Source organism: Leucopleurus acutus (assembly GCF_964270905.1).
Source record: "Leucopleurus acutus genome assembly, chromosome: 20".
Lineage (NCBI taxonomy): Eukaryota > Metazoa > Chordata > Mammalia > Artiodactyla > Delphinidae > Leucopleurus > Leucopleurus acutus.
This window is the reverse complement of record NC_139162.1, coordinates 48,435,147-48,460,051: the sequence shown is the minus strand read 5'-3', so window position 1 is coordinate 48,460,051 and position 24,905 is coordinate 48,435,147. Positions and strand designations below refer to the sequence as shown.

The 24,905-nt window shown below is 51.9% G+C and overlaps 1 protein-coding gene across 2 annotated transcripts; it reads left to right on the top strand.

Annotated features, from left to right (window-relative positions):
• Window positions 1-908: 908 nt before the first annotated feature.
• Window positions 909-24,183, top strand: XRCC1 (X-ray repair cross complementing 1). 2 transcript variants are annotated; one of them, XM_082862704.1, is made up of 17 exons: window positions 909-1,021; window positions 1,830-1,922; window positions 10,755-10,865; window positions 17,248-17,406; window positions 18,321-18,395; window positions 18,492-18,597; window positions 18,759-18,868; window positions 18,948-19,053; window positions 19,565-19,823; window positions 20,120-20,236; window positions 21,120-21,213; window positions 21,372-21,504; window positions 21,833-21,887; window positions 21,982-22,118; window positions 23,353-23,443; window positions 23,845-23,920; window positions 24,024-24,183. In XM_082862704.1, the coding sequence occupies exons 1-17, from the start codon at window positions 971-973 to the stop codon at window positions 24,135-24,137; spliced, it is 1,887 nt and encodes a 628-aa protein (XP_082718830.1). In that variant the 5' UTR covers window positions 909-970; the 3' UTR covers window positions 24,138-24,183. The 2 variants fall into 2 exon arrangements, with proteins under 2 accessions (XP_082718830.1, XP_082718831.1); XM_082862705.1 differs by lacking the exon at window positions 10,755-10,865.
• The last annotated feature ends 722 nt before the right edge of the window (window positions 24,184-24,905 follow it).

The following is a 24,905-nucleotide window of genomic DNA, read 5'->3' as shown; positions in this document are numbered from 1 at the left end:
TTTCTTTTTTTTCTGACCTGAGGCCCAAGATCAGAATCTCAGAATCGGGTCATTTGATTCCCTGCAGGGTAGGGCGGCTGCTAGGACTGAGATACCCTTCTTTCTCTTCCCAAGGAGGTGCCCAGCGTGGGTGGGGCCCTACCTGGGAGTGTCCAGCATGTTCTGTAGGGGCACGCTTGGTTCATACTCACTTTTCCGTGTTTGGGTTGTCTCTAGCTCCGACCCCACCCCAAGATGCCCTTCTGGGTCTCTCGGGGACGGAACAGGGTGCTTGTCACCGGGCAGGGGTGGGCGTGGTACGAGACAGATGCCCATAGGTCACATTGGAAAACTGAGGCATGGTTGGAAGCACTCAAGGCTGGATGTGTGTTTGGGCACATGCATTGTGTTTTATTTAGGTTCTTTACCCACTCTCTCTGCCGCAGGCATAAGCTTGAGAGATCAGAGATTGTGTGTGCGTGTGTGTGTGTGTGTGTGTGTGTGTGTGTGTGTGTGTGTTGGTGGCGGGCATGGGGAGGGTAGCCAGCAACCGCTGGAGGAGATCCTGTTGCGGTAGGCTCCAGGCTCTCTGCAAAAATCCACTCAGATTTGCTGGCCTCTTGCTTTCCAACTGAAGTTGGGGTGGTGAGGATGGCGAATTTCTTCTGGGGACCAGTCCTGGAGGCCACGCTGGTTGCTAGGCGCCCGGAAGACCTAGTGTGAAAGTCACCGGAAGGGGGAGCTAGAGAGCGGTTTGGCCAGAGGGAGGCGGGAGAAGCTCGTTACTAGGCAACTCAGCCCCTCTCGCCTCTCTCGGGAGAGACGCACTGGGCTTGCGCAGTGTTGACGCGACCTCCGGCGCGCCGCTGTTTGAAAGGCCCGAGCCTCGTGCGCTTGCGCAGTTAAGCCCGCGCAGGGCGCCCCAGCTGTCTGCACCCAAAACTCAGACCCTCCAGCATCTTCTTGGTCAGGCGAAGCCCACGACGTTGACATGCCGGAGATCCGCCTCCGCCATGTGGTATCCTGCAGTAGCCAGGACTCGGTGAGGGACTGGCGTGGAGGAGGTTGGAAGAAGTAAAGGAATTCTTGAGGGGGCTCTAGGAGAACTTTTGGAGCCCAAAAGGGGTTGAACAATAATCAGTTTCCGGGCTGCGAAGAAAAAAGAACTTTATTTGGGGTTTTAGGAACTGATATTAGAGAGACACAGATTTCCGTAAAACCGAAAGTGTGTTGGGAGAGAGAGTCAGGGGCTTATGAGGACAAAGGTCACCAGGTGGTTAAAGTTGTCTAGAGAGAATTGTAATTGCCTCTGATACAAGAAATATTTGGCTTTAAAGAATAGGGTGTCATGGGTTACTTTACGGTAAGTGTCCGATAAGTATCGAGTTTCTGGTAGATGCCTTGGATGCCTGTGTTGAATGCAATAAGTGGTCAGAAGGTCACATTCCATCCAGGCTGAGACCTGCGTGGTCCCAATTCCTCGGTGGCCACCAGCTCCATTTTAGAGAGCCCTTTTAGCAGTACCGACTTCATTTTGATTTTCCTTTCACAAAAGGGACTTTGTGGAATTCTAAGGAGGGCCCTGGGAGAATTTCTCAGAGGCCATAAGGGAATTCTAGAGAGATGTGGACTAGAGGAACTTTCAGAGAGAAAAGGAGGGATAGGGGAGCTTCCTTGGAAGGCCCAGGGGTGAATTTCCAGGGGAAAATGCTGTAGGGGACTCAAGGCAGAGTGTGTGGGGATTAATAGGGAAACTTAAATCTGGGGGATCTCGATGGAATAATCTGAGAGCTGGGGACCTAGCTGTCATCTCTGTACCCTAACTTGCCCTTTCCCACTCTTCTCTCCAGACCTACTGTGCAGAAAACCTTCTCAAGGCAGACACGTACCGAAAGTGGCGCGCGGCCAAGGCGGGCGAGAAGACCATCTCTGTGGTGCTCCAGGTGATTCTGCCCTCCCCCCATCTCCTTAATAGGAGTCTGGAGTTAACTGGCAGTGAGTTGAGGCACTTTCCCTATGGGCCTCAGCTTCCTCACCTGGAAAATGAGCAGTGTGATCTCTGTGCCCCCTAGCAGGGGAGAAAGGTGATCCAGGCACTATGCCAGGGGTGAATCAGTGTGTGGCCCAGTTAGGTTGCTGCTACTGTCGGGGCCTCAGTTTTCTCAGCTGGAACAGAGTGAATCATTGCCATGTATCCTGCCTTCTAAAGTCTCTGGGCTCAGGGCTGGAAGTTGTCTCATATCATCTAAGCCAATCAACCTCATTTTATTTTTTTTATTTTAAAAAATATTTATGTATTTGGCTGCGCTGGTCTTAGCTGTGGCATGCGGGATCTAGTTCCCTGACCGGGGATCCAACCCGGGCTCTCTGCGTTGGGAGTGTGGAGTCTTAACCGCTGGACCACCAGGGAAGTCCACAGTCAACCTCATCTTAAAGATGAGGAAACTGGGGCATAGGGCAGGGCGAAGTGAAGTGGCCAGTCTAAGCTACCATGTCTGGAATGCTGAGCGCATTGGTACATTCTCTGTGAAGTTGGAGGGAGGCAAAGACGAAAGGGTAGTTTGACCCAAGGTGGTTACAGAATTCCAAACAGGCTGTTCCTCTCCGGCATAAGAAGCTGGCGGGAGAAGCGAGCTAGGTGTGTTGCCAAGCATCTGCTCTTTGCCTGGTGCCGCCGGCCTGGGTGTTTTGCCTGTGTGACCCGACTCTTCATGGAGTTGGATAATGTAGGGGCTGTTATCACCACTAATAAATGGCGGTGCTAAGACCTGAGCCTCCTGTGGGTGTTCTTAGCCACTTTGTCCTGCTGCTCTGTATTCATACCTTGGCTTTCTTGATTTTGGCCACATTCCTCCCTTCTGAATGTAGGGGGTGTTTGGGGAGGGATGTTGGGGGCAAGGCTTATACCTGATTGTGTTAAAACGTATTCTTGTCTCTGTCTTGCCCAGTGGTTCTGAAAAAGTTTTGGTTCACAGAACCTTTTGAGAATTAGGGAGAATCTGAGAATTCTCTTCCCAGGAAAAATACACAGACCCACGAGATTTTCTGAATGATTTTAGGAATTTAAATATCTCCTAGGTCCCTAACATAGTAAGAAGAATGAGAGCTAGCATTTATTCAACATTATAGCTGCCTGGGAATTCCCTGGTGGTCCAGTGGTTAGGACTCCATGCTCCGAGGGCCCGGGTTCCATCCCTGGTCAGGGAACTAAAAGGAAAAAAAATTACAACTTCTGGTCACCATTCTAAACACCTCACATGGGTTAATTCATTGACTCCTCATAAAAACCCCATGACCTCGAGTCCTTTATTATCCCCTTTTACAAGGAAGAAACTAGGCCCAGAGAGGTTATACAACTTGCCTAGAGCCAATGTTTTTTTTAGTTAGTCTTGGGACATGGATTTAAGACCCCACATGTCCCTCTTACTCACCCTGTGACCTCAGGCAAATGGTTTCTTTTCTCTGAACCTGTTTTCTCATCTGCCCATTGGGAATAATGTGATCTGAGCCCAGGGTTGCTGTGAAAATCCGGTGATGTAATGTTTGCAAAAGTGCCCTGTCAGCAGGCAGGTGTTTGTGTAAAGGGAGGGATTCATGTGTTAATTACTGGGCGCTGAGTCTGCTGGGCTCTCTGGTCAGGAGGTGATCAGGACCATCCCATTTGGGTCTGCACCCCGGTTGCACTGGGAACAAGAAGAGACTGGTTATGGGGAGCGAGGGAGCCAGACAAGCCACAGGATTCTCCGCCCTGGGAGACCAAAGGGGATATTGCACCTGTCACCAAAGTGGGAAACCTCGACAAGGGGCAGCTTGAGAAGGTGACACATTGGTTGGGATGTCCGGGTTTGCTACGACTTTGGGACATCCAGGGGACAGCTAGCGATTGGACATGGAGCTGGAGATAGGGCTGTAGGAGTTGTCAGCACAGGGACAGGCCCTGGAGACTTGGGAGTGGATGCATTCATTTGTTCATTCATTCATAGAAGTGCCTTGTGTAGGCCCAGCACTGTTGTAGGTACTGGGGCGTAGTGCAGTGGACAGCACAAGACAAACGTACGTCAGTCCTGTGGAGATTTTACGTTGGCAAGGAAGGACTGACCGATTAATAAGTAAAACGTACGTATGTCAGGTGATGAGTGCTAGGGAGGAAAGTACATGGTTAAGAGAAGTGAGGAGGGACTTCCCTGGTGGCACAGTGGTTAAGGCTCTGCGCTCCCAATGCAGGGGGCTGGGGTTCGATCCCTGGTCAGGGAACTAGATCTCACATGCGTGCCGTGACTAAGAGTTCGCATGCCACAGCTAAGGAGCCCACGGGCCACAACTAAGGAGCTGGCGAGCCGCAAGTAAGGAGCCCGCCTACCGCAACTAAGACCGAGTGCAACCAAATAAATAAATAAATGTTAAAAAAAGAAAAAAAGAGGAATGAGAAATGCCTCCAGTGGAAGATGAGGCAGTGGCAAGAGGTTTTTTTCTAAATAGGGGGTTAGGGAAGGCCTTCCTGAGTTATGCAGGTACCTGGGAAAGAAACAGAGTCCAAGGCAGGCTGGCGTCTGGTAGGCCGGTGCCTGGTAGGCCGGTGCCTGGCTGGTGTCTGGCGGGCTGGAGGGACAGCAGCAAGCCCTGTGTGTGGGTGGAGCAGAGTTGACAGGGGAGAGGGGTAGGTGCTGATAGGGTGGGGGTAGAGGACCCCTAACCTACGTAAGGCCTAAAAGCCATTGTAAGGATTTAAGCATTTACTCTGCATGAGATGGGAGCCGTGGAAGGCCTCTGAGCAGAGGAGGAGCAGAATGTGACTTAGGTTCTCACAGAATCTTTGATTGATTGATTGATTGGCTGTGTTGGGTCTTCGTTGCTGCGTGCGGGCTTTCTCTAGTTGCGGGGAGCGGGGGCTACTCTTCGTTGCAGCGCGAGGGCTTCTTATTGCGGTGGCTTCTCTTGTTGCAGAGCACGGGCTCTAGGCGCACGGGCTTCAGTAGTCGTGGCTTGCGGGCTCAGTAGTTGTGGCTCGCGGGCTTAGTTGCTCCGCGGCATGTGGGATCTTCCCGGCCCAGGGCTCGAACCCGTGTCCCCTGCATTGGCAGGTGGATTCTTAACCACTGAGCCACCAGGGAAGCCCCCTTTCCCAGAATCTTCTGTGAGGTTTCCAGGTTGAGAATAAACTGCAGGGGAAAAGTGCTGGAGCAGGCAGCACTGTCACAGCGGTTGTCGATTTATTTCGCGTTGGAGACCCTTCGGAAAATCTGATGGCGTTTGCCAGTTGCCAGCGTGCAGGGTGACTCCAGGCTCACCGAGTGCTAATTTCGGTTCTTTTCAAGCAAGTGATGAGAGGAAACTTCAGGACACCCAGACACGTAGATTGATCTGTGGATTTTCCTACTACTGTGTATTTTTTTCCCCTCAAATAGCACCTCACAATATCTCTGTATTACCATCTGGGGTTCAGCCCTCTGCTTGTGGTGACAGCCCCACACGCCTTTTTCGTTTGCGGTGGCCGAAAGAGGCTCTATCGCCAACCCATCACCTGCTCCCAGGAGGGCAGTTCCAGCCTCTTTGCTAACCACTCCTGGGCCGGTGGGAGTGGCTGAGACGCAGCCCAGGTGTAACTCCTCCCGTTCCCCCCGGATGCTGATGTGTGTTCTTTAGAAAAAATGTTCAGTAGCAAGGTGGACACGTTCTGTTTCTGTTTTTCAGTGGTTTTCTCATCACCCAGTTTGCCATTGTGATGTTTTAAAAGTTTTTACCTTCTTTTGACATGACACGTGCGTACAGCAAAGCATACAGTCCAGTGAATCATCACCAACTGCAGCCCGTGTACTGCCAACCAGATCAAGGAACAGAACACACCCCCTCCCACGCCCCCTTGTGCTCCTTCCTGTCACTGCTCCCCCGCAAGGGTAACCATGGCGTAGATTTTTAACAGCATTGATTAGCTTTGGCTGGCTTTGAATTGTTCATAAATGGAATCACAGGGTATATAGTACTTACACCTCTGGCTGCTCTTTTCTTTCCCAGCATTGTCTGTTAGTTTCATTTTGTTAGTTTCATCCTCCTTGCTGGGTGCGGCGGCTGCGTAGTATACCATTGTTGGAGATAACCACTGAGATTTTATTAACTTTACTTATCAAATGGGTGTTATATGCGTATGGTGGTTAACTCAAAAGGCACAAAAGGGAGGGTATACAGTGAAAAGGAAAACTCCTCCCCACCACCTGCTTCCATTCCCTACCCCCACCCTCCTGATTTCTGCTGCCCAGGTCTTCCCTCCTGTGGCAGCCAGTGAGCCGTTTCTCATGTTACCCCCTGGTCACTCTGTCCATGTACAAGCGTATATATCCACCCCTCCCAGCCTTTTAAAAAGTACACTGTATGTAAACAGTCCTCTCCCTTGTTTTCTTCCAAGAAACTGTATCTTGGAGATCCATTGTCATGGCATCAAGTCCTACCTTATTCTCTTTAATGGTGCATCAAGTTCTATCTTATTCTTGTTAATGGTGCATCAAGTTCTACCTTATTCTTTCATGGATGTGGAACAGTTTTTTTGTTGTTGTTATATTGGAGTAGAGTTTATTAACAATGTTGTGTTCGTTTCAAGTGTACAGCAAAGTGATTCAGTTATACAAATACATGTATCTATTGTGTTTTTTTTGTTTTTTTGGTTTTATTTTTGTATCTATTGTTTTTCAAATTCTTTTCCCGTTCAGGTTATTACAGAATATTGAGCAGCGTTTCCTGTGCTGTACAGTAGGTCCTTGTTGGTTATCTATTTTATATATAGTAGCGTGTACATGTCAATCCCAAACTCCCAGTCTGTGCCTCCTCCCAACCCTTCCCCCTGGTAACCATAAGTTCGTTCTCTAAGTCTGTGAGTCTCTTTCTGTTTTGTAGGTAAGTTCGTGTGTATCTTTTTTTTTCTTTTTTTCTTTTTTTTATAGACTCGGCATATAAGCAATAAAATATGATGTTTGTCTTGGAACAGTTTTTTTCATAAGATGTCTCTGGGACTTTGCAAACCTTCCATGTCTCATTTCTCCCACTGTCGTGAATTCTGTCTTCCTGGGAAAGGCGCACACAAACCCGGGCCACAGATGACTCATCCTGTGCTTAAGCCTTTCTCCTCACAGCTGATACTTACTGAACACTCACGTCTTTTTTCTTGAGGTAAAATTCACGTAATGTAAAGGTCTTAACCATTTAAAGTGTACAATTCAGGGTTTTTTGGAATATTGACAATGTTCCGCATTCATTACTGCTGTCTAATCCAGAACATTTTCATCACCTCAAAAAGAAACCGAAAACCATTAAGCGATCACTCCCTATTCCCCTTTCCCCAGGTTGCTGCTGGCAACCACCGATGTACTTTTGTTAAAATAGGGAATTCAGTTGTTTATTTTATTTTATTTTTTTTCACTCAAGTGAATTTACTGAATTAATCTGCATTTAACACTGCTGGTGTACATTTAAATCAACACTTGATATTAACCTTCTTTTTAATTTTTAAATCTTCAAGAAAAAATATATTACTATTTTAGTTTAAACTTAAAAAAAAATTCATTTATTTATTTTTATTTGGTTGTGGCAGGCGGGCTCCTCAGTTGCAGCTCGCCGGCTCCCCATTTGCAGCACGTGGACTCCTTAGTTGAGGCCAGTGAGCTCCTTAGTTGTGGCTCGAGGGCTCCTTAGTTGCGGAGGCGGGCTCCTTAGTTGTGGCATGTGAACTCTTAGTTGTGGCATGCACACGTGATCTAGTTCCCTGACCAGGGATCAAACCCGGGCCCCCCCGCATTGGGATCATGGAGTATGAACCCCTGCGCCACCAGGAAAGTCCCTCCAATTTTTTTAAATTGAAGTAGAGTTGATTTATAATGTTGTGTTAGTTTTAGATTTTTTTTCAGATTCTCTTCCATTATAGGTTATTACAAAATATGAAGTATAGTTCCCTGTGCAATACAGTAGGTCCTTGTTGGTTCCGTACTTTATATATACTAGTGTGTACCTGTATCGCTGATATGCCTTTTGTCTCTATGGATTTGTCTGTACTGGACATTCATATAAATAAGACCATCCAACATGTGGCCTTTTGTCTGGCTCCTTTCACTTAGCATTAGGTTTTCGGGGTTCCTACATGTTGTAGCTTAGATCAGTGCTTCACTCCTTTTTACAGCTGAATACTGTTCCATTGTAGGGAATGTCATACAGTGTGTATCCATTCATAAACTGATGGGCATTTAGGTTGTTTCCATGTTTTTATAAGAGATTTTTTATTTATCAAAAGAAAGACAGGGGAGTATATGTGTGTGTTTAAAGTAGAAGTAGTTGTATATGAAATAAGAACCATTCATTAAAGAAATATATATATACATCCTACTAGATGGAGGGCCCCATACTTTAAATGTGGGAGAGGCAGAGTTTTTTTTTTTTTTTTTTTTTTCAGCCACGCCCCACGGCATGCAGGATCTTAGTTCCCCGACCAGGGATCGAACCTTTGCTCGCTGCAGTGGAAGCTCAGAGTCTGAACCACTGGGCCACCAGGGAATTCCCAAGCTGTTGAGTTTTTATGTCAAGGATTGAAACTGGGGAATTGGGAAGCAGTGTTGGCTTGTCGTCAGGCAGTTGGGTCTGAATTTCTCTTCCAGTCACTAGCTATGTGTGACATGTGAGCCATTTATTTACCTGTCTGAGCCTCAGTTTCCCCATCTGTGAAGCTGGGAGAGTTACAGACCCTTCCTTCCAAAGGTGGTTGTGAGGATTCAGTGATGCCTGGCCCAGGAAGAGCTTAGCTAAGTGTGGTAGACAGAATAATGCCCCCAGTAGATATCCACATCCTAATCCCAGAACCTGTGAATATGTCCTTTACGTGGCAAAAGGGACTTTGTGGATGTGATGAACTGAGTATCTTGAGATGGTGAGATTGGCCTGGATGATTGGGGTGGGGGTGTGTGTGTGCAGCGTAATCACAAGGGTCCTTATAAGGGAAGGAGGGAGGCAGGAGAACCAGAGTCAGAGGAGATGTGAAGACGGAAGCAGAGGTTGGAGCAATGCCATTGATGGCTCCAAAGATGGAGGAAGGGGCCACAGCCGAGGAGTGCAGGGGCCTCTGGAAGCTGGAAACAAGACAAGGAAACGGGCTTCCCTGGTGGCGCAGTGGTTAAGAATCCCCCTGCCAATGCAGGGGACACGCGTTCAAGCCCTGGTCCTGGAAGATCCCACATGCCACGGAGCAACTAAGCCTGTGTGCCACAACTACTGAGTCCGCGAGCTTAGAGCCCGTGCTCCGCAGCAAGAGAAGCCACCGCAGTGAGAAGCCCGCGCACCACAATGAAGACCCAGCGCAGCCAAAAATAAATAAAATAAAATAATTTTTTAAAAAAGCTTTAATAATAATAAAAAAAAAAGACAAGGAAACGATTCTCCCCCAGAACTTCTAGAAGGAATGCAGCCCTGCTGACACCTTTATTTTAGCCCAGCCAGGCTGCCTGGGCGCCAGCTGTGTGACCTCAGGGAAGTGACACAACCGCTTCCTGCCTCCATTTGCTTACGTGTGAAATAGAGATAATGACATCTCCTGTCTCTCGAAGAGCTGTGGGGCGGAGAGAAGATACAGCTATTATGGGTCTGCCACGTCTGAGCACTTAGATGTCCGCTGCAGTGGCTGTGGGTTGCAGTGGTTAGTATGTGTCATCTAGACTCCCCTCGGAAGGAGGACTGTTATGATGACCCTCCCCTTTCACTTGTGAGGAAACTGCAGCTCAGAGAGGTTATACGCCCCCCAGGGCTGCACCGCTTGGCAGTGGCAGGGCTGGATTTGAAGTCAGGCTGACCTCCCCACAAGCCCAGGCTCCTTCCTTCCCCGGAGGGATGTTCCTTCCTGCCGCAGGGTGCAGGCAGTGTCCGGGCCACCTCCCGACAGGGAGGTGGCAGGGCAGATCGGACCGTCGGATGATCCTGGTGTAGGGTGGCAGACTAGGTACCTTTGGGGGTCGTAGTAACGTGTCATTCTAGGAGCCAAATAAAAGATCCCCAGAGTGGAAAGCAGGAGACTTGCTTCAGCCATTCTTAACTGCCTTCCACCCCCACGTGGCCTTTACTGTCAGACAGGAATGGCAGAAACTTTGGGGGCAAAAGCCATCCTACAGTCAGCTCTTTCCTTCTTTTGACAAACGGTTATCAAGCAGTGACTAATACTGCCTCCTGACTGGCAGTGGCAGGTTGCCTGCTACATGCCAGGCCCTGAGGCCGTAGTATTTACGTGCTTAATCCTAGATAGGGTGACCATCCCCACTTTACAGATGAGGAAACTGAGGCTCCAAGAGGTGAGCTGACAAGGCCACATAGCTAGCGTGTGGCAGAGCCGGGACTCAGACCCAGGAATCAGTGGTGAGCCAAACCAGACTAGGCCCCTCCCCTCAGGGAGCTTCCCCGGAGCCCTGTGTGATTGGGGTCGGGGGTGACAGGTGTGCCGTTTGTCTGCATAGCGCCACCAAGGAGAGCTCCGTGGTGGCGGGTTAGCGGCCCGTCCGGCAGAGTGGCAGAGTCAGGGAAGTGGGTGTGGGAGCTTATGCAGTCGGTCAGTGAATATTTTCAAGCTCTGACTCTACACCCTGTGCTGCGTGCAGGGGACGCAGTGGCCCCACTCAGCCCTGTCTTCACTGTCACCGAGTTGACTTTGCAAGGAGACGAGGGGGCCCGGATGGGGGTCATCCCTCTTCCGAGGTCCCACAGAGAGCTGGGGGAGGGGGGCAGAGCGGCACTGACAGTGCGCTTTCCCTCCCCTGCAGTTAGAGAAGGAAGAGCAGATACACAGCGTGGACATCGGGAACGACGGCTCGGCCTTCGTGGAGGTGCTGGTGGGCAGCTCAGCCGGAGGGGCCGGAGAGCAGGACTACGAGGTAAGCCCCCTGCTGATCTCTGCCCCAGGTGCCCCCATTGAGGCCTCAGGCCTCCCAGGTGCCAGGCCAGGGTGGAGGCGAGTCACACTGACGGTGGCCCTCCAGAGGAGCCCAGGGTTCCCGGAGACAAAGAGCAGACCCAGGTGATAAGCTGTGTGCAGCAGGGATTTGGCTGAAATTACAACATGGTTGCAGGAACAACCAGAGGCACCTGTCTGTTCTACGATTCAGTCGCTGCTTGAGAGCAAAACTCCTTTGCTTCCGGTCCCAGAACTTCTCAGAGATGTCGCAGCCAGTTGAGATTCCGAATTGCTTGGGGTGCCTCTCTTAGTTACTTTATTTGTGACAAATGTTTACAAGCCTTTTGCTCTATTACAAATACAGTAAGTCCCTTACATATGAATGAGTTCCGTTCCGAGAGCCTGTTCGTAAGTCCAGTTTGTTCATAAGTCCAACAAAGTTAGCCTAGGTACCCAACTAACGCAGTAGTATAGTACTGTACTGTAATAGGTTTGTAATACTTTTCACACAAATAATACATAAAAAACAAACAGAAAATAAAGAAAACATTTTTAATCTTCCAGTAGAGTACCTTGAAAAGTACAGTAGTACAGTACAACAGCTGGCATACAGGGGCACATTCGCATCTTTGAACGTTCGCAACTTGAAAGTTTGTATGTAGGGGACTTATTGAATTTTAAAAATTGGCCCAATCCTTTTTTTAACCAGTTGAATGAATTCAAGCCAGAGTGGTGAGATCATAACGAGCCAGCTGGTCAATCAGCAAAATGATTTGGGGTAAAAATAAACCTACTGTGAAAAAGAGAGGTTACAATTTTAAGTGAACAAATCAGTTTTCTACAAATCAGTTTTCTTGCAGTGAAAAATTTTTTTCAGTTGAGGTATATTTCGCATATAGTAAAATGCACAGGTCAACGTTTCGACAGATGTACACACCTGCGTAACTGTCCCCCAAATCAAGACGTAGAGCATCGCTGGCCTTCCTGAAAGTTCCCTCGTGTCCCTTTGCAGTCACTCCTCCCACCCTCATCTCAGGCCACCACTGATCTCTTTTCTTGCCTGTCCTAGAATTTCACATAAGTGGAATTTTATAGCCTGTGTTCTTTTTTTGTGGCTGGCTTTACTCAACGTACTGGTTTTTTTGGTGTTCTAACGTATCATATATACGTCAGCGGTCTGTTCCACCTTATTGTTGAGCCGAATCACTGTAAGCGCAGATCCCAATTTGTTCATCCATTCTCTTGTTGACGGGCATCTGGGCTGTTGCCACTTTTTTTTTTGGCCATGCTGTGCAGCCTACAGGATCTTAGTTCCCCAACCAGGGATTGAACCCAGGCCCCAGCAGTGAAAGTGCTGAGTCCTAACCACTGGACCGCCAGGGAACTCCCCACCACTTTTTTTTTTTTTAAATAAATTTATGTATTTTATTTATTTATTTTTGGCTGCATTGGGTCTTTGTTGCTGTGCGCGGGCTTTCTCTAGTTGCAGCGAGTGGGGCTACTCTTCGTTGCGGTGTGTGGGCTTCTCACTGCGGTGGCTTCTCTTGTTGCGGATCACGGGCTCTAGGCGCGTGGGCTTTAGTAGTTGTGGCACGTGGGCTCCGTAGTTGTGGCTCGTGGGCTCTAGAGCGCAGGCTCAGTAGTTGTGGCGCACGGGCTTAGTTGCTCCACGGCATGTGGGATCTTCCCAGACCAGGGCTCGAACTCGTGTCCCCTGCATTGGCAGGCGGATTCTTAACCACTGCACCACCAGGGAAGTCCACCACTTTTTGACTATTATGAAAAAAGCTGCTGTGAACATTCTTGTACAAGCCTCTGTATAGAGATCTCTTTTAGGTAAATACGTAAGAGTCGAATTGCAGGGTCTTCAGGTAGATATAGGTTTTAACCTTATTAGAAATGGACAGTTTTCCAAAATGGTTGTACCAGTTTATATTCCCTTCAGCAGTATATGAGTTCTTTTTGCTTCCCATCCTTACTTATTCTTGATATTGCCAGTCTTTTAAATGCATATGTGTTGAATTTTATCAAGTGCTTTTTCCACCTTACAAGGTACATTTTAACCAGTGAGGTTTTCCTTGAACACACATTCTTATTCTAAAGGTTCTAGGGAATTCCCTGGAGATCCAGTGGTTAGGATGCCACACTCTCATTGCCGAGGGTCCAGATTCCATCCCTGGTCGGGGAACTAAAATCTCACAAGCCATGTGTTGTGGCCAAAAAACTAATAATAATAAAATAAAAGTTCTATAAGTTGTAAAAAGGCAAACTAAGGCACATTATGTTTTGAAGAGTTTATTTGAGCAAACAATTCAAATCAGGCAGCCCAAACTGAAAAATTATTAGGGGTGCTGTGTCAATGGGCTAGGACAGAGATTTTTAGAGAGAAGACAGGGAAGCAAAGCAAAGCAATTATTTAATTGGCTAGAGCTTAAATGGTTCCCTTACTTGGGAAAATCTAGTGACTTGGCTATTGACGATTAGTTGATTTCATTTTCTTAGATCCGAGTACACCAACTCTGGCTTAGGTTTTGGTTGGTTTACTTAGGCTACCTAAGGCACCAGAGTCACTGAGTCTAATGGCCTCCTTGTTTAAAATTTTAAATAAAATCAACCATCTTTGGGACTATAAAAAAAAAAGTTTTCTGTTCTTCTTGGCAAACAGATTTAGATCAAAATTCTACTTTATAATTATGGAAACAGGGTAAGTGCATTGTTAGCTAAAACTTTATCTAATCGGGCATGTGAAGCTTTATTATTCTTATCTTATCTACCTAGAAAGGTGGAATGGTTAGCTTAGGGCTTGATCTTTTCAGAGTCTGAAAACCCCTCTGTCAATAGTCTCCCATTCTCTCAAGGTTTTTTTTTTTTTTTTTTTTTGCGGTAAGCGGGCCTCTCACTGTTGTGGCCTCTCCCGTTGCGGAGCACAGGCTCCAGATGCGCAGGCTCAGCGGCCATGGCTCACGGGCCCAGCGGCTCCACGGCATGTGGGATCTTCCCGGGCCGGGGCACGAACCCGTGTCCCCCGCACTGGCAGGCGGACTCTCAACCACTGCGCCACCAGGGAAGCCCCTGTCAAGGTTTTTAATTAAACTTCTGCTGGAAGTTTTGTTATAACTCCTAGCCAAGACTGAATTAAAGACTCTGGGACTTATAAGGTCTGGCTTCTGCCCAGAGACTAGATACAGTTGGAAGAGTCAAGAAAGAAAAGGAAAAAGGGCCGAGCAGGGCTGGTCCGTGTTGATGTCACCCATACAAACGAAGCCAAAGGCACGTATTTTAATAACTAGTGACATTTTCTACAAAATCATCAACATTAAAAATATATATTTGTTTATTTATTTGTTTGTTTATTTGGCTGTGCTGGGTCTTGGTTACGGCATGCGGACTTCTCAGTTGCGACATGTGGGATCTAGTTCCCTGACCAGGGATCAAACCTGGGCCCCCTGCCTTGGGAGCATGGAGTCTTAACCACTGGATCACCAGGGGAGTCCCAACATTTTTTTTTTTAACCCCTCCAAGTTCTGCAAAGGGGATATCTAAGCTTGCAAGGTTAACGCAGTCTAGAGAATAAAGGTTTAATCCTAGAACCGTAAAGACAGTATTGGATAATAAAACAACTGGAGTTGTTTTCTCTTCACAATGAGTGGGAGGAGAGTATATTCAGAGGGAGGCTCCCCCTTAGTGTGGGTGGCAGCTGCCAACCACAGCTTGTGTCGCCCCTTCATTTAGTCACTAGATGGTAATTCAGCTCTCCCATCGGCTCAGAATCAGCCCTTTTATAAACAAGTGTAGTCAAGGCCAGGGAGCTGGCTTCCCTTCTGTATAATTTTTGTCATCTTTGCTGTTTCCTTTTCATAATCAAGAGCTGAGCACAAAGAGATATCTGTTTTTCTCAGCAAAAAGCTTTCGTTTTCTAATCTCACAGCATGTCAGTTAGAAAAGAGACTGAGTAACAGATTACACCCAACTAAAGGTGGCTTACTGCCTAAGAGTATATATTGTTTCCTTAGGAGGGAAGTCCAGCATTAGGCAGACCCAGAGTTGATTGGGCAACCGAACAAAGTCAGGGTGCTTGGTTGGGCACCTCTTGATTCTTTTGGACTTTGCCCACATGGTCACAAGGTGGTTGCTGTGGCTCCATCCATCACCTAGTAGCATCCAAAGCAGAAAGCGGAGGAGTGGAATGGCAGAAAAGCAGTGGTTTTCTTCCATCCTCTGTTTCTCTTTAATGAAGAAGGAAAATCTTTCCCAAAAGCTTCCAGCAGCCTTCCTCTTAACATCGAATTGCCCATCCTTGGACCAGCCACTGGCAGAGGAAATCGGACCACTTGGACCAATCATGGTTCATCCCTTAGTGTTGGGCACGCAGCTCTTCCACTGCTTTTCAAAACTGCCTGGTCAGTTTTTGTTCCTTCGTCATACTGTTAATAGCTCCATTTATTTCTTTAGACTGTTAAACACAATTACTTTTATATTGTGTGTTTGATAATGTCAATATGTGCAGTCTTTGTGGGTCTGAGTCTGCAGTTTATAGTTTCTGCTGACCCTAAATCATGGCAGCCTGTTTCCTTATGCCTCATGGGGTGTGTGTGTGTGTGTGATTGTTGATTCTGCTTTTGGGGAATGTATCTGTGAGAATTCTTTGAGGGCCTGGTTTGAAGTACGTTCCTCCGAAGAGGATTTGCCCTGGCACCAGGTGATACTACATACATGGGACCACTTAAAATTTTCACCTTGGGTTTTTCCATGCAGATAGCTAGTGTGGATTTTTACTGCAAATCCTTGAGAGTACAGACCTGCGGTTAGGAGTCTCCAGAGAGAATTTTTCAGCTTTTCTCTGCTGTCCCCCCAGAGCTAAAGCCTCCCACTGACTCTTCCCACGAGGCACATTCCTCCCTAATTTACCCACGGAGGGTGTTGCCCTTTGGAGAGGCCCAGCTCTCTGCTCTGTGGCACGGTCCCTAAGATGCCTTTCTTCCTGACTTGGAGCACAGGCTTTCTCTCTTGGTCTCTCCTGCTACCACCACCTAGAGCCCTTTAAAATCAAGCTCTGTGCCACAGGGAATCACCAACATCAGTGCCACCCACTGTATCAGTCAGGGTCCCACCAGGAGACTGAAACCACACCAGTTAGTTTAACAGAGAGAATTAACGTAAAGAATTAGTAACAAGGTATTGAATTGAAGAGGCCAGAAGACTAAGGCAGGACGCGGAAGCAACTGCAGGGGGCAGTCACCGCCCTTAGGGTTGGAGGAACAAAAGGAAGAGGTTGGCATGACTGAAGGGTAGACGTTTCCAAGCTTGGAGGTGGGGCCCTTGGAGCTGAAACTCAGACCCTGAGGAAGGGGAGCTCCCTGTCTGGTTCTGGTATGTCCCTGAGAGGGTGCAGTGAGGCCAGTTCTGCAGGTGTTGGGAAGCTGCAAACTGGATTCATCTGCCGCCCCGGGGGAAGAACAACAGCTGCAGACGCAGGAGCGAAGCACACCTGGGTGCTGCTCGGGGGATCTGCAAGGCGGCTCAGGTCCCGCCTCCCTCCTCCAGCCTGTCTCTCTAGCTCCCCCTGCTGGCAGAGCCTGACAAGGAGCAGCTGGAGATTAGAAACGTCCCCAGCATCCCAGAGCTGAGCTACCAAGGGTGGGGTGTTTTCTTTTCTTTTTAAAATATTTTTTGTTTTTTCTTCTTTTGTATTTTTTCTATTTTATTTTATTATTTATTTATTTATTTTGTTTGTTTTTTGAGGGCGGGTTTGAACTGAGAGACAGCCACTTAGTAATGGGTGCAGCTCCCCTACCTCTTTGGATTCTGCACTGTAATTTCTGGCCTCGAATAATTCCCTTCTGCTGACTCAGCTGTGCATTTCAAAAAGGTGTTTGAGGGAATTCCCTGGAGGTCCAGTGGTTAGGACTCCACGCTTTCACTGCCAAGGGCACAGGTTCAGTCCCCGGTCAAGAAACTAAGATCCCACAAGCTGTGTGGTACGGCCGAAAAAAAAAAAAATAAATACAATAAGGTGTATGAATATTGTGCCAGTCATTGTGAATATCCTCTGCTGGTGAGGGTTCCTGAAGCTCCCTGTCCTGAGGGTTCCGGCCATGTGGCCAGATATGGAAGACTCTGGAAGAATTTAGAGAAGGGTGGTTCAGATCTGGCACTAGAAGGACCCCTCTGGGGCCTGTGTCAGGGAAGGACTGACTGGAGGCCCAGAAGTGAGAAGGGTCTAGAGGCCCTGAGGCAGATTGAGGTACAGCTAGATCTGGCGACTCCCTGGTCCCTGCTCAGGCCCCTGCCCTCTTCCAGCCCCCAGGAGGTGTCACTGAAACCAGCCAGGCCTGGTTCTCATCCTCTGTGCCTTTCCCCAGGTCCTTCTGGTCACTTCGTCTTTCATGTCCCCTTCCGAGAGTCGCAGTGGCTCAAATTCCAACCGCGTTCGCATCTTTGGGCCCGACAAGTTGGTCCGGGCAGCAGCAGAGAAGCGCTGGGACCGTGTCAAAATTGTCTGCAGCCAGCCCTACAGCAAGGTACCCAGGGTGGCAGTGGGGTCCTTGGTCCCGAGCCACGAGAGAGACGAGAGGCCGATGTTGAGTCCCAGAGGGCTGGGAGGACCGGACAGTTGGTCTCCCCGTGGGATTACAAGGAGGCTGGGTCCCTGCGTTCTCTGAAATTGGTTTGAGGTCCTCCCCATATAGGAATCTTTGCTTCCTGGAGGGAGATGAGGAAGGATGACCTGCAAGACCTCAGGGGAATTGGGAGGGGGAGCTGCTGACTTGTTGGAGATGGGGCCTCGTAGAATTGGGCCTCAGAGTTAATATCACAAGATCTGGAGTCAGAACGCTGGTTTAAAACCTGGCTTCTCCACTCCTTAGCTGTGTGACCTCTGGCTTCAGTTTGCTGATCCTTATGGGGTTGCTGTAAGTTAGGGATGCTAAGCTGTGGTGACGACACCCGAGTATGTAATGACAGCACACAGTAAAGGTATACTTCTTATACCTCTGGATCTGTCCCGGGAGGTGTTTGGCCAGTCATCCCGGACCCAGTCTCCTTCCATCTCATGGCTCTGCATCCACCCAGCAGAAGGGGAAAGAGTCTGGAGCATTTCTGAGCTCCAGAAGTGATACCCAGCCCTCCCTCCCATTCCACAGGCAGGAGTTTGGTACGCAGAGTGGATTTGCTTAGACACCCAGCAGCCTTTGCCAGTTGGTCTGAGGCTTAAGGAGCTGGTGCATGTAAAGGGCTTTGCACCGAGCCTGACCCCAAGTTAGGGCTCAATGACAGCTTGCTGTTATCATCCTTGTCATTATCATGCGGTCACTTCCCCGCATGTGTGTGTCCATAGGAGGGAAAGAGCCAGAAAGGGGTTTCTGTAAATAAAAGAGATTGGGGTCAAGCCTTAGTCCTTGGCCACACTCCCTGATTCCCACCCCTCCTCTCCCAGGATGCCCCCTATGGCCTGAGTTTTGTAAGGTTTCACAGCCCCCCAGACAAAGAGGAGGCCGAGGCCTCATCCCAGGTAAGCTCTACCTGCCACCGCCCAGAGCCTTCTCCCCACCTCTTCACCCCACCCTGCTGACAGCCCTCCCACTGCGCTGACCTTGTGGGACCTTAGAAAGTGACCAAGCTCGGCCAGTTCCGCGTGAAGGAGGAGGATGAGAGCGCCAGCTCCCTGAGACCCGGGGCTCTCTTCTTCAGCCGGATCAACAAGACCCCTCCAGGTGAGTGCGGGAAACCTGGGTCCTGAATGAGTAAAGGCCGGGGGCCTGGACTCCTGGGTCACTCTCAGGTCTTGGGAACAACACTCTGTGTCCCATGGATAGGAGCCGAAGGATCTGAGGGTCCTGCCCTCTCAACCTGGCTCCACTTTCTCCCTCTGCAGTCGCAGCCAGTGACCCAGCAGGACCCAGCTACGCAGCTGCTACACTGCAGGCCTCCAGTGCCGCCTCCTCTGCCTCTCCGGCCTCCAAGACAGTAGGCAGCACCTCCAAGGTGAGATCATCGGACCTGGTGGGGTGAAAGGGAGGAGGTGAGCTGGAGGCCTCGGCCCATCCTACCCCCTCATCCTCAGGAGTCCCCCAGAGGCAAGAGGAAGCTGGATTTGAGCCACGAAGAAAAGAAGACCCCCAGCAAACCGTCCGCCCAGCCCTCACCACCCGCCCTCAAGAGAACCAAATGTGAGCAAACTGGGTTCCTTGTTCCCACAGGGGCCTGGATCCTGGGTCTGAGGGGGGAGGGGCCGGGGGCCTGGATCCTGGGTCTGAGCGGGGAGGGGCCGGGGGCCTGGATACTGGGTCTGAGGGGAGAGGGACCGGGGGCCTGGATCCTGGGTCTGAGGGAGGAGGGGCGGGGTGTCTGGATCCTGGGTCTGAGGGGGGAGGGGCCGGGGGCCTGGATCCTGGGTCTGAGGGAGGAGTGGCCGGGGGTCTGGATCCTGGGTCTGAGGGGGGAGGGGCCGGGGGCCTGGATCCTGGGTCTGAGGGAGGAGGGGCTGGGGGCCTGGATCCTGGGTCTGAGGGGAGAGGGAACGGGGGTCTGGATCCTGGGTCTGAGCGGGGAGGGGCCGGGGGCCTGGATCCTGGATCTGAGCGGGGAGGGCCCGGGGGCCTGGATCCTGGGTCTGGGTAGGGAAGGGCTGGGGGTGTAGCCCTACAGCTACTGACTGAATCCACTCCTTGGCCTCCCCAGTGTCAGCTCCCACCCCTACCCCAGCCACTGCCCCAGTCCCTGCCACAGCACGGGGGGCGGCGCCAGGGAAGCCCCGAGGAGAAGGTGCTGAGCCCAGGGCCCCCCGCGCCGGCCCGCAGGAGCTGGGGAAGATCCTCCAGGGTGTGGTGGTGGTGCTGAGCGGCTTCCAGAACCCCTTCCGCTCGGAGCTCCGGGACAAGGCCCTGGAGCTGGGGGCCAAGTATCGGCCAGACTGGACTCCAGACAGCACCCACCTCATGTAGGCCTGCGACCCCTCCCCACGCTCCCCGCTGCCTCTCCTCTGCCTCCCTTCGTCTCCTCTGTGTTGCCTTCTCTCTGTTACTTCGCCTCTCTGTATCCTCTGCCTCTTGTTCTCTTTCTCTTCTTCCCTCTGATTCTTAAAGTCTTCCCCTCGGCCTCCCTGTGTCTTTTCTGCTTCTCCCACATCTGCCCCGTGTCTCTCCCTGTCTCTCTCTTTCTGTGCGCCTTGTCCCTCTTTGCCCTTCACCTCTCAGATCACACCAGGCTGACACCCTCCATTCCTCTCTCTGCCAGCTGCGCCTTTGCCAACACCCCCAAGTACAGCCAGGTCCTAGGCCTCGGAGGCCGAATCGTGCGGAAAGAGTGGGTGCTGGACTGTCACCGCATGCGGCGGCGGCTGCCCTCTCGGAGGTGAGGCCTCACTGCGCGCATGTGGTTTACACACGCACACCCTGACCCTGCTGGGCAGTGTCAGGGATCTGGAGAGAAATCAGGCCAGGCCCTTCTGGCCCAGAGTCAGCAGACTTCCCAGAGGAGGAGGGGCAGGGTAGGGAGACACAGTGGGGGGCAGGGGGGGCGGTCCGTGCGGGGCTCTGGGAAGTCTGCTTAGCGAAGGAAAAGGACACTGCAGGCTGGAGACACAGCATTCCCAAAGCCTCAGGGCAGAGAGCGCCCGCCCGTTCACATTCCTTCACCCGAAGCCCCTGCTTGGCGCCAGGCTGGGCTGTGCAATGCTGGCCCCCGACGTCGGGTCCTGCCCTTGAAGGCCTCTGACTTTGATGAGGGGCCGGACTTAGCTCTAAAACAGTTTGGAGGCAGGCCCAAGGGGAGGACCGCAGTGAGCTAGGGGTCTTCAAGGAAGAGAACAGGTTTGCCAGGCTGAACAGAGGCGGAGAGCATGCCTGGGCGGAGGAGCCGGGGTTGGAGTCAGCCTGGTGTCTGCCCAGAGGAGCTGCAGGGCTACTCAGCGCCTAATGAGAAACTGACTTTGATTCTCAATGGGGAGAATTATTTCTGATTTTTTTTGTTGTTCCTTTTCTGAAATGAGTCATTTCTTCCCAAAGAGGGAAGGGAAGCCAGGAAGTGCTCTGGTCTCCGGTGTGGGTGGCTGGGGGTCTCTGGGGCCCTTCCGGAGCTGGGAGGAGGGTGGGCTAGGAGAGGAGCCATGATTGCCACCCTGAGTATTTAGTAAATACTGAATAAACAGGCCAGTGCCTGTTGCTTCCTAAGCCCCCTCCCCACCTCCCCCGGAGGACACATCTGCTGTTTGTCTGAGGCCTGATTCCTCCCCCAGGTACCTCATGGCTGGGCCAGACTCGAGCAGCGAGGACGAGGGGGGCTCTCATGGCGGCAGCAGTGGGGATGAAGCCCCCAAGCCTCCCCGAAAGGTCTGATGCCCCCGGCCCGGGCGGGGGAGGGTGGAGTGGGGGGGGGACATGGGTGTGTCATGGTACCCAAACTCTCCACTCCTGCCTCCTGCAGGCGCCCCCCACGCTCACACCCGCGCTGCCCCTTCCGTCCTTGCTGACCCACCCTCCCTCCTCAGCGCCTCCAGACCAAAGCCAAGCCCTCTCAGGCAGCAGGACCTAGCTCACCGCAGAGACCCCCAACCCCAGAAGAGACCAAACCACCCTCACCAGGGCCCCAGGAAGATACTGACACCAAGGGGGAGCAGTCAGGTCAGAGCCTGAGGGAGGAGGGGCCGGGGGCCTGGATCCTGGGTCTGAGGGGGGAGGGGCCGGGGGTCTGGATCCTGGGTCTGAGGCGGGAGGGGCTGGGGGCCTGGACTCTGGGTCTGAGGGAGGAGGGGCTGGATTCCAGGCAATGGATCTGGGGTAGAGGGTGGCTGTCCCACCCCCCACAACCCCTAACTGGATTTGGAGGGCCACTGAGCCTGCGGGTTGGAATGCCTGCATCTGTGCTCAGGCATGAGACTGGGAGGGAAGGTTACCAGTCTTCCCAGAGGAGAAGGCATGGGCCTTGCATTGACTAAGCTTCCATTCGCAGAAGGACAGGACAGTGGGGCAGAAGATTCTGGGGACACCGAGGATGAGCTGAGAAGGTAGGATTTGGGCTGGGGGTCAGGGTGGCCCTGGCCTTGCGGGGAGGGGCATCTGGTCTGCATGCTCCTACCCCACCCCTCTTGGCCTCTCCAGGGTGGCTGAGCAGAAGGAACAAAGGCCGCCCTCTGGCGAGGAGAACGGCAAGGACCCGTACGCAGGATCCACGGATGAGAACACGGACAACGAAGGTCCCCCGGAGTCTCCCAATCTGCCGATTCCCGAGCTCCCAGGTGGGAAATCCTCCCTCCTGATGTGGGATTTGGCCCTGTTACTTCTCTGCCGTGACTTGCCCCAGCCGGTCCTGGGCTGGCTGCTGCCCCCTGTGACTTGTCTTTCAGGCTCCTCACCCCCAGTCCCTGGCCTTTGCCACCTCCTTGTCCTCTTAGGCCTGTTCCCTTCCTTTCAGCATCCTCTCCTGACTTCCCTCTCTGTCCCTGTCCTGACTTCTGCTGTGACCGCTTCCATCACAGCCCAGCCCCAGGCGAGACCCCCTTTGGCTTTCCGCTCCCTCACGCCGGGGGCCTCCCACTCCCTAGGCTTCAGGATCACCTAGGGGCTTTTAAAATCTGCAGGTGCCAGGCTCCACCCCCCAGGTTCAGCTTTGTCACTGTGTGGTGGGGCCTGGGGAACACAGGTGCTGTGGGCGTGGGCGCTGATCTCTGTTGGGACCTACATGATGCCAGCATTGTTATTCGTCACCCCAGACATGATTGCGGGGGGCGTGGGTCAGGGCCAGGTCAAGAATGAAAGGAGAGGGGAACTGCCCTGGCGGCCCAGTGGTTAAGACTCTGGAGTCTGTGCTTCCATTGCAGGAGGCGCAGGTTCGATCCCTGATGAGGGAACTAAGATCCCACATGCTGCGCGGTGAGGCCAAAAAAAACAGAGAGAGAGAATGAAGGGAGAGCCGGGCAGTCAGAGGGTCTGAGCAGAGGTGAGGGTCAGTGGCCACTGGAAGAAGCCGTTTCTGCTCGGTTCCTCATGGGTGATGGGCAGGAAAGTACTCTGATCCTCCAAAGCCCCAAACACGGCATTGGCAACTTGATGGCAAATCATGTCAAACTGGAACGAAGAACCACCCTGAAGGTCAGAGCCAGAGAAGGCGCTGATTAAAAAGGAGTGGGACGGCCATGGCGAGGAAGTGGCAGGATGTGAAATTTCCAAGCCAGGCCAAGCTAATGAAGTGATTGACCTGGTGTAAGAAACATGTTTCAATAATAATAATTGCGTCTTTTATCATTCTTGCAACAAAACAAAGCAAAACTCCCCAGAGGCTCAGATGGGCCTGGCCGGGAACCACTGCTTGTCATGGATTATTCCCGTGCCAGGCTGTACACGGACACCCCTTTCCCCCTCCGGTGGCTGCGCCGGCCTTGCTGTCCTGCCTCTGCGTGTTCTGTGGCTCCTGGCTGGTGCCCTGGGACTCCAGGGGCCTCACTCTCGGCTCTCCCGCCATCTCCCCTGCAGACTTTTTCCAGGGCAAACACTTCTTCCTGTACGGGGAGTTCCCGGGGGATGAGCGGCGGACGCTCAGCCGTTACGTCACAGCCTTCAACGGGTCAGTCTCCGGGGACAGGGGAGGTAGGGGAGGAGGTGTGGTAGGTCGTGGGGAGAAAGGCCTTCGGGAGGATGGAGACGGTCGTACCCCCAGGCTGGGCACAGGCTGTGGAGTTCCGTGCCAGACCTGCTCACGCTGCTGGGCAGCCCCGGATGCATAGCTTCCCCTCGAGTTCCTCTTCTCTAAAGCGAGGCCGCACAGTGCCCTTCTGAAAGGATTGGCGCCTGCGGGAGCTGTTGGCTTCGGGGCTGTGGCGAGCCTGGCACGTGGGAGAGTGGGGGACCCAAAGGCAGCCTATAGGGGACATAGGTGGGGATGGAGAACGGCCTCTGAGGATGGTTGGGGAGTAGGGTGTCAAGAGAGGGGACACCAGTTCTCTGCCCCTTTTCTTCTCCTGCCAGGGAGCTTGAGGACTATATGAGCGACCGGGTGCAGTTTGTGATCACGGCACAGGAGTGGGACCCCAGCTTTGAGGAGGTGAGTCCTGAAGGGGCAGGGAGAGGGAGACCAACCTGCCCTCGCATCCCCCCGACCCCTCCTGGCTCACATGTCCCTGCACGCACCCCACCCCACCCTGCAGGCCCTGATGGACAACCCCTCCCTGGTGTTCGTCCGGCCCCGGTGGATCTACAGTTGCAACGAGAAGCAGAAGTTGCTTCCCCACCAGCTCTACGGGGTGGTGCCCCAGGCATGAAGTACGTGCTCTCACACACACGAGTTTATTAATAAAGGCGACTTGGTCTGGAGCAGCTGCCCCTCTCACCCGTGTCTCGCAGAACCCACAGCAGGTTCCCAGCTTTCTGTCTTATGTTTGGTTTTGCTTCCCCTCTGAAGGCCGGGTCGTTGGGCTGCCTAATGACTCCTGTGCTGGGGTCCCGGAAAGAACGAAGGGCTCTCTATCTGGGGTCTGGTAGGGAAGGAGCTCTTTGTCACTTTTTCGGGGCCCCTCCCCCCTTTGGTGGCAGGTGGCAGGGAATTAGGAATCTGATAGCACCACCCTCAGCTGGTTCTGACCCCCCTGGAGCCCATTCCTGTGTCTCGGTTGTCCCTCTGGGGGTCCTGGACTGGGGGCTGGCATATTCATGGGATAGGCCTCTCTCTCTCTCTAAGTCTCAGCTCTCTGGGCCAGGGACATCTCCCTTTCTCCAGGGCTCTCAGAAGTAGCTGTGAAACTGTCACCAGCCTGGTTTGATATCACCTCATTTGGGAGGTAGAATTGGGGGAAGGGGCATTTTAATCACCCCCCCCCCAAATCCTGAACCCCCTTCAAGGATCCACCACATTTAAGGTGGGAACTGAACTGGGCGTTAGAGAATCAGGGTAGAAGGTGGGATGGGGCCATGGTGTAGGCGAAGGCCGGGAAGTGGGAGCCAGCCGGGTGCCCAGGGGGCAGTTGAAGGAGCACGGCCCCTCTGGTGACGAGGCTCTAGGGGCAGACCTAGCTGGAAAGGTGGGCACAGTC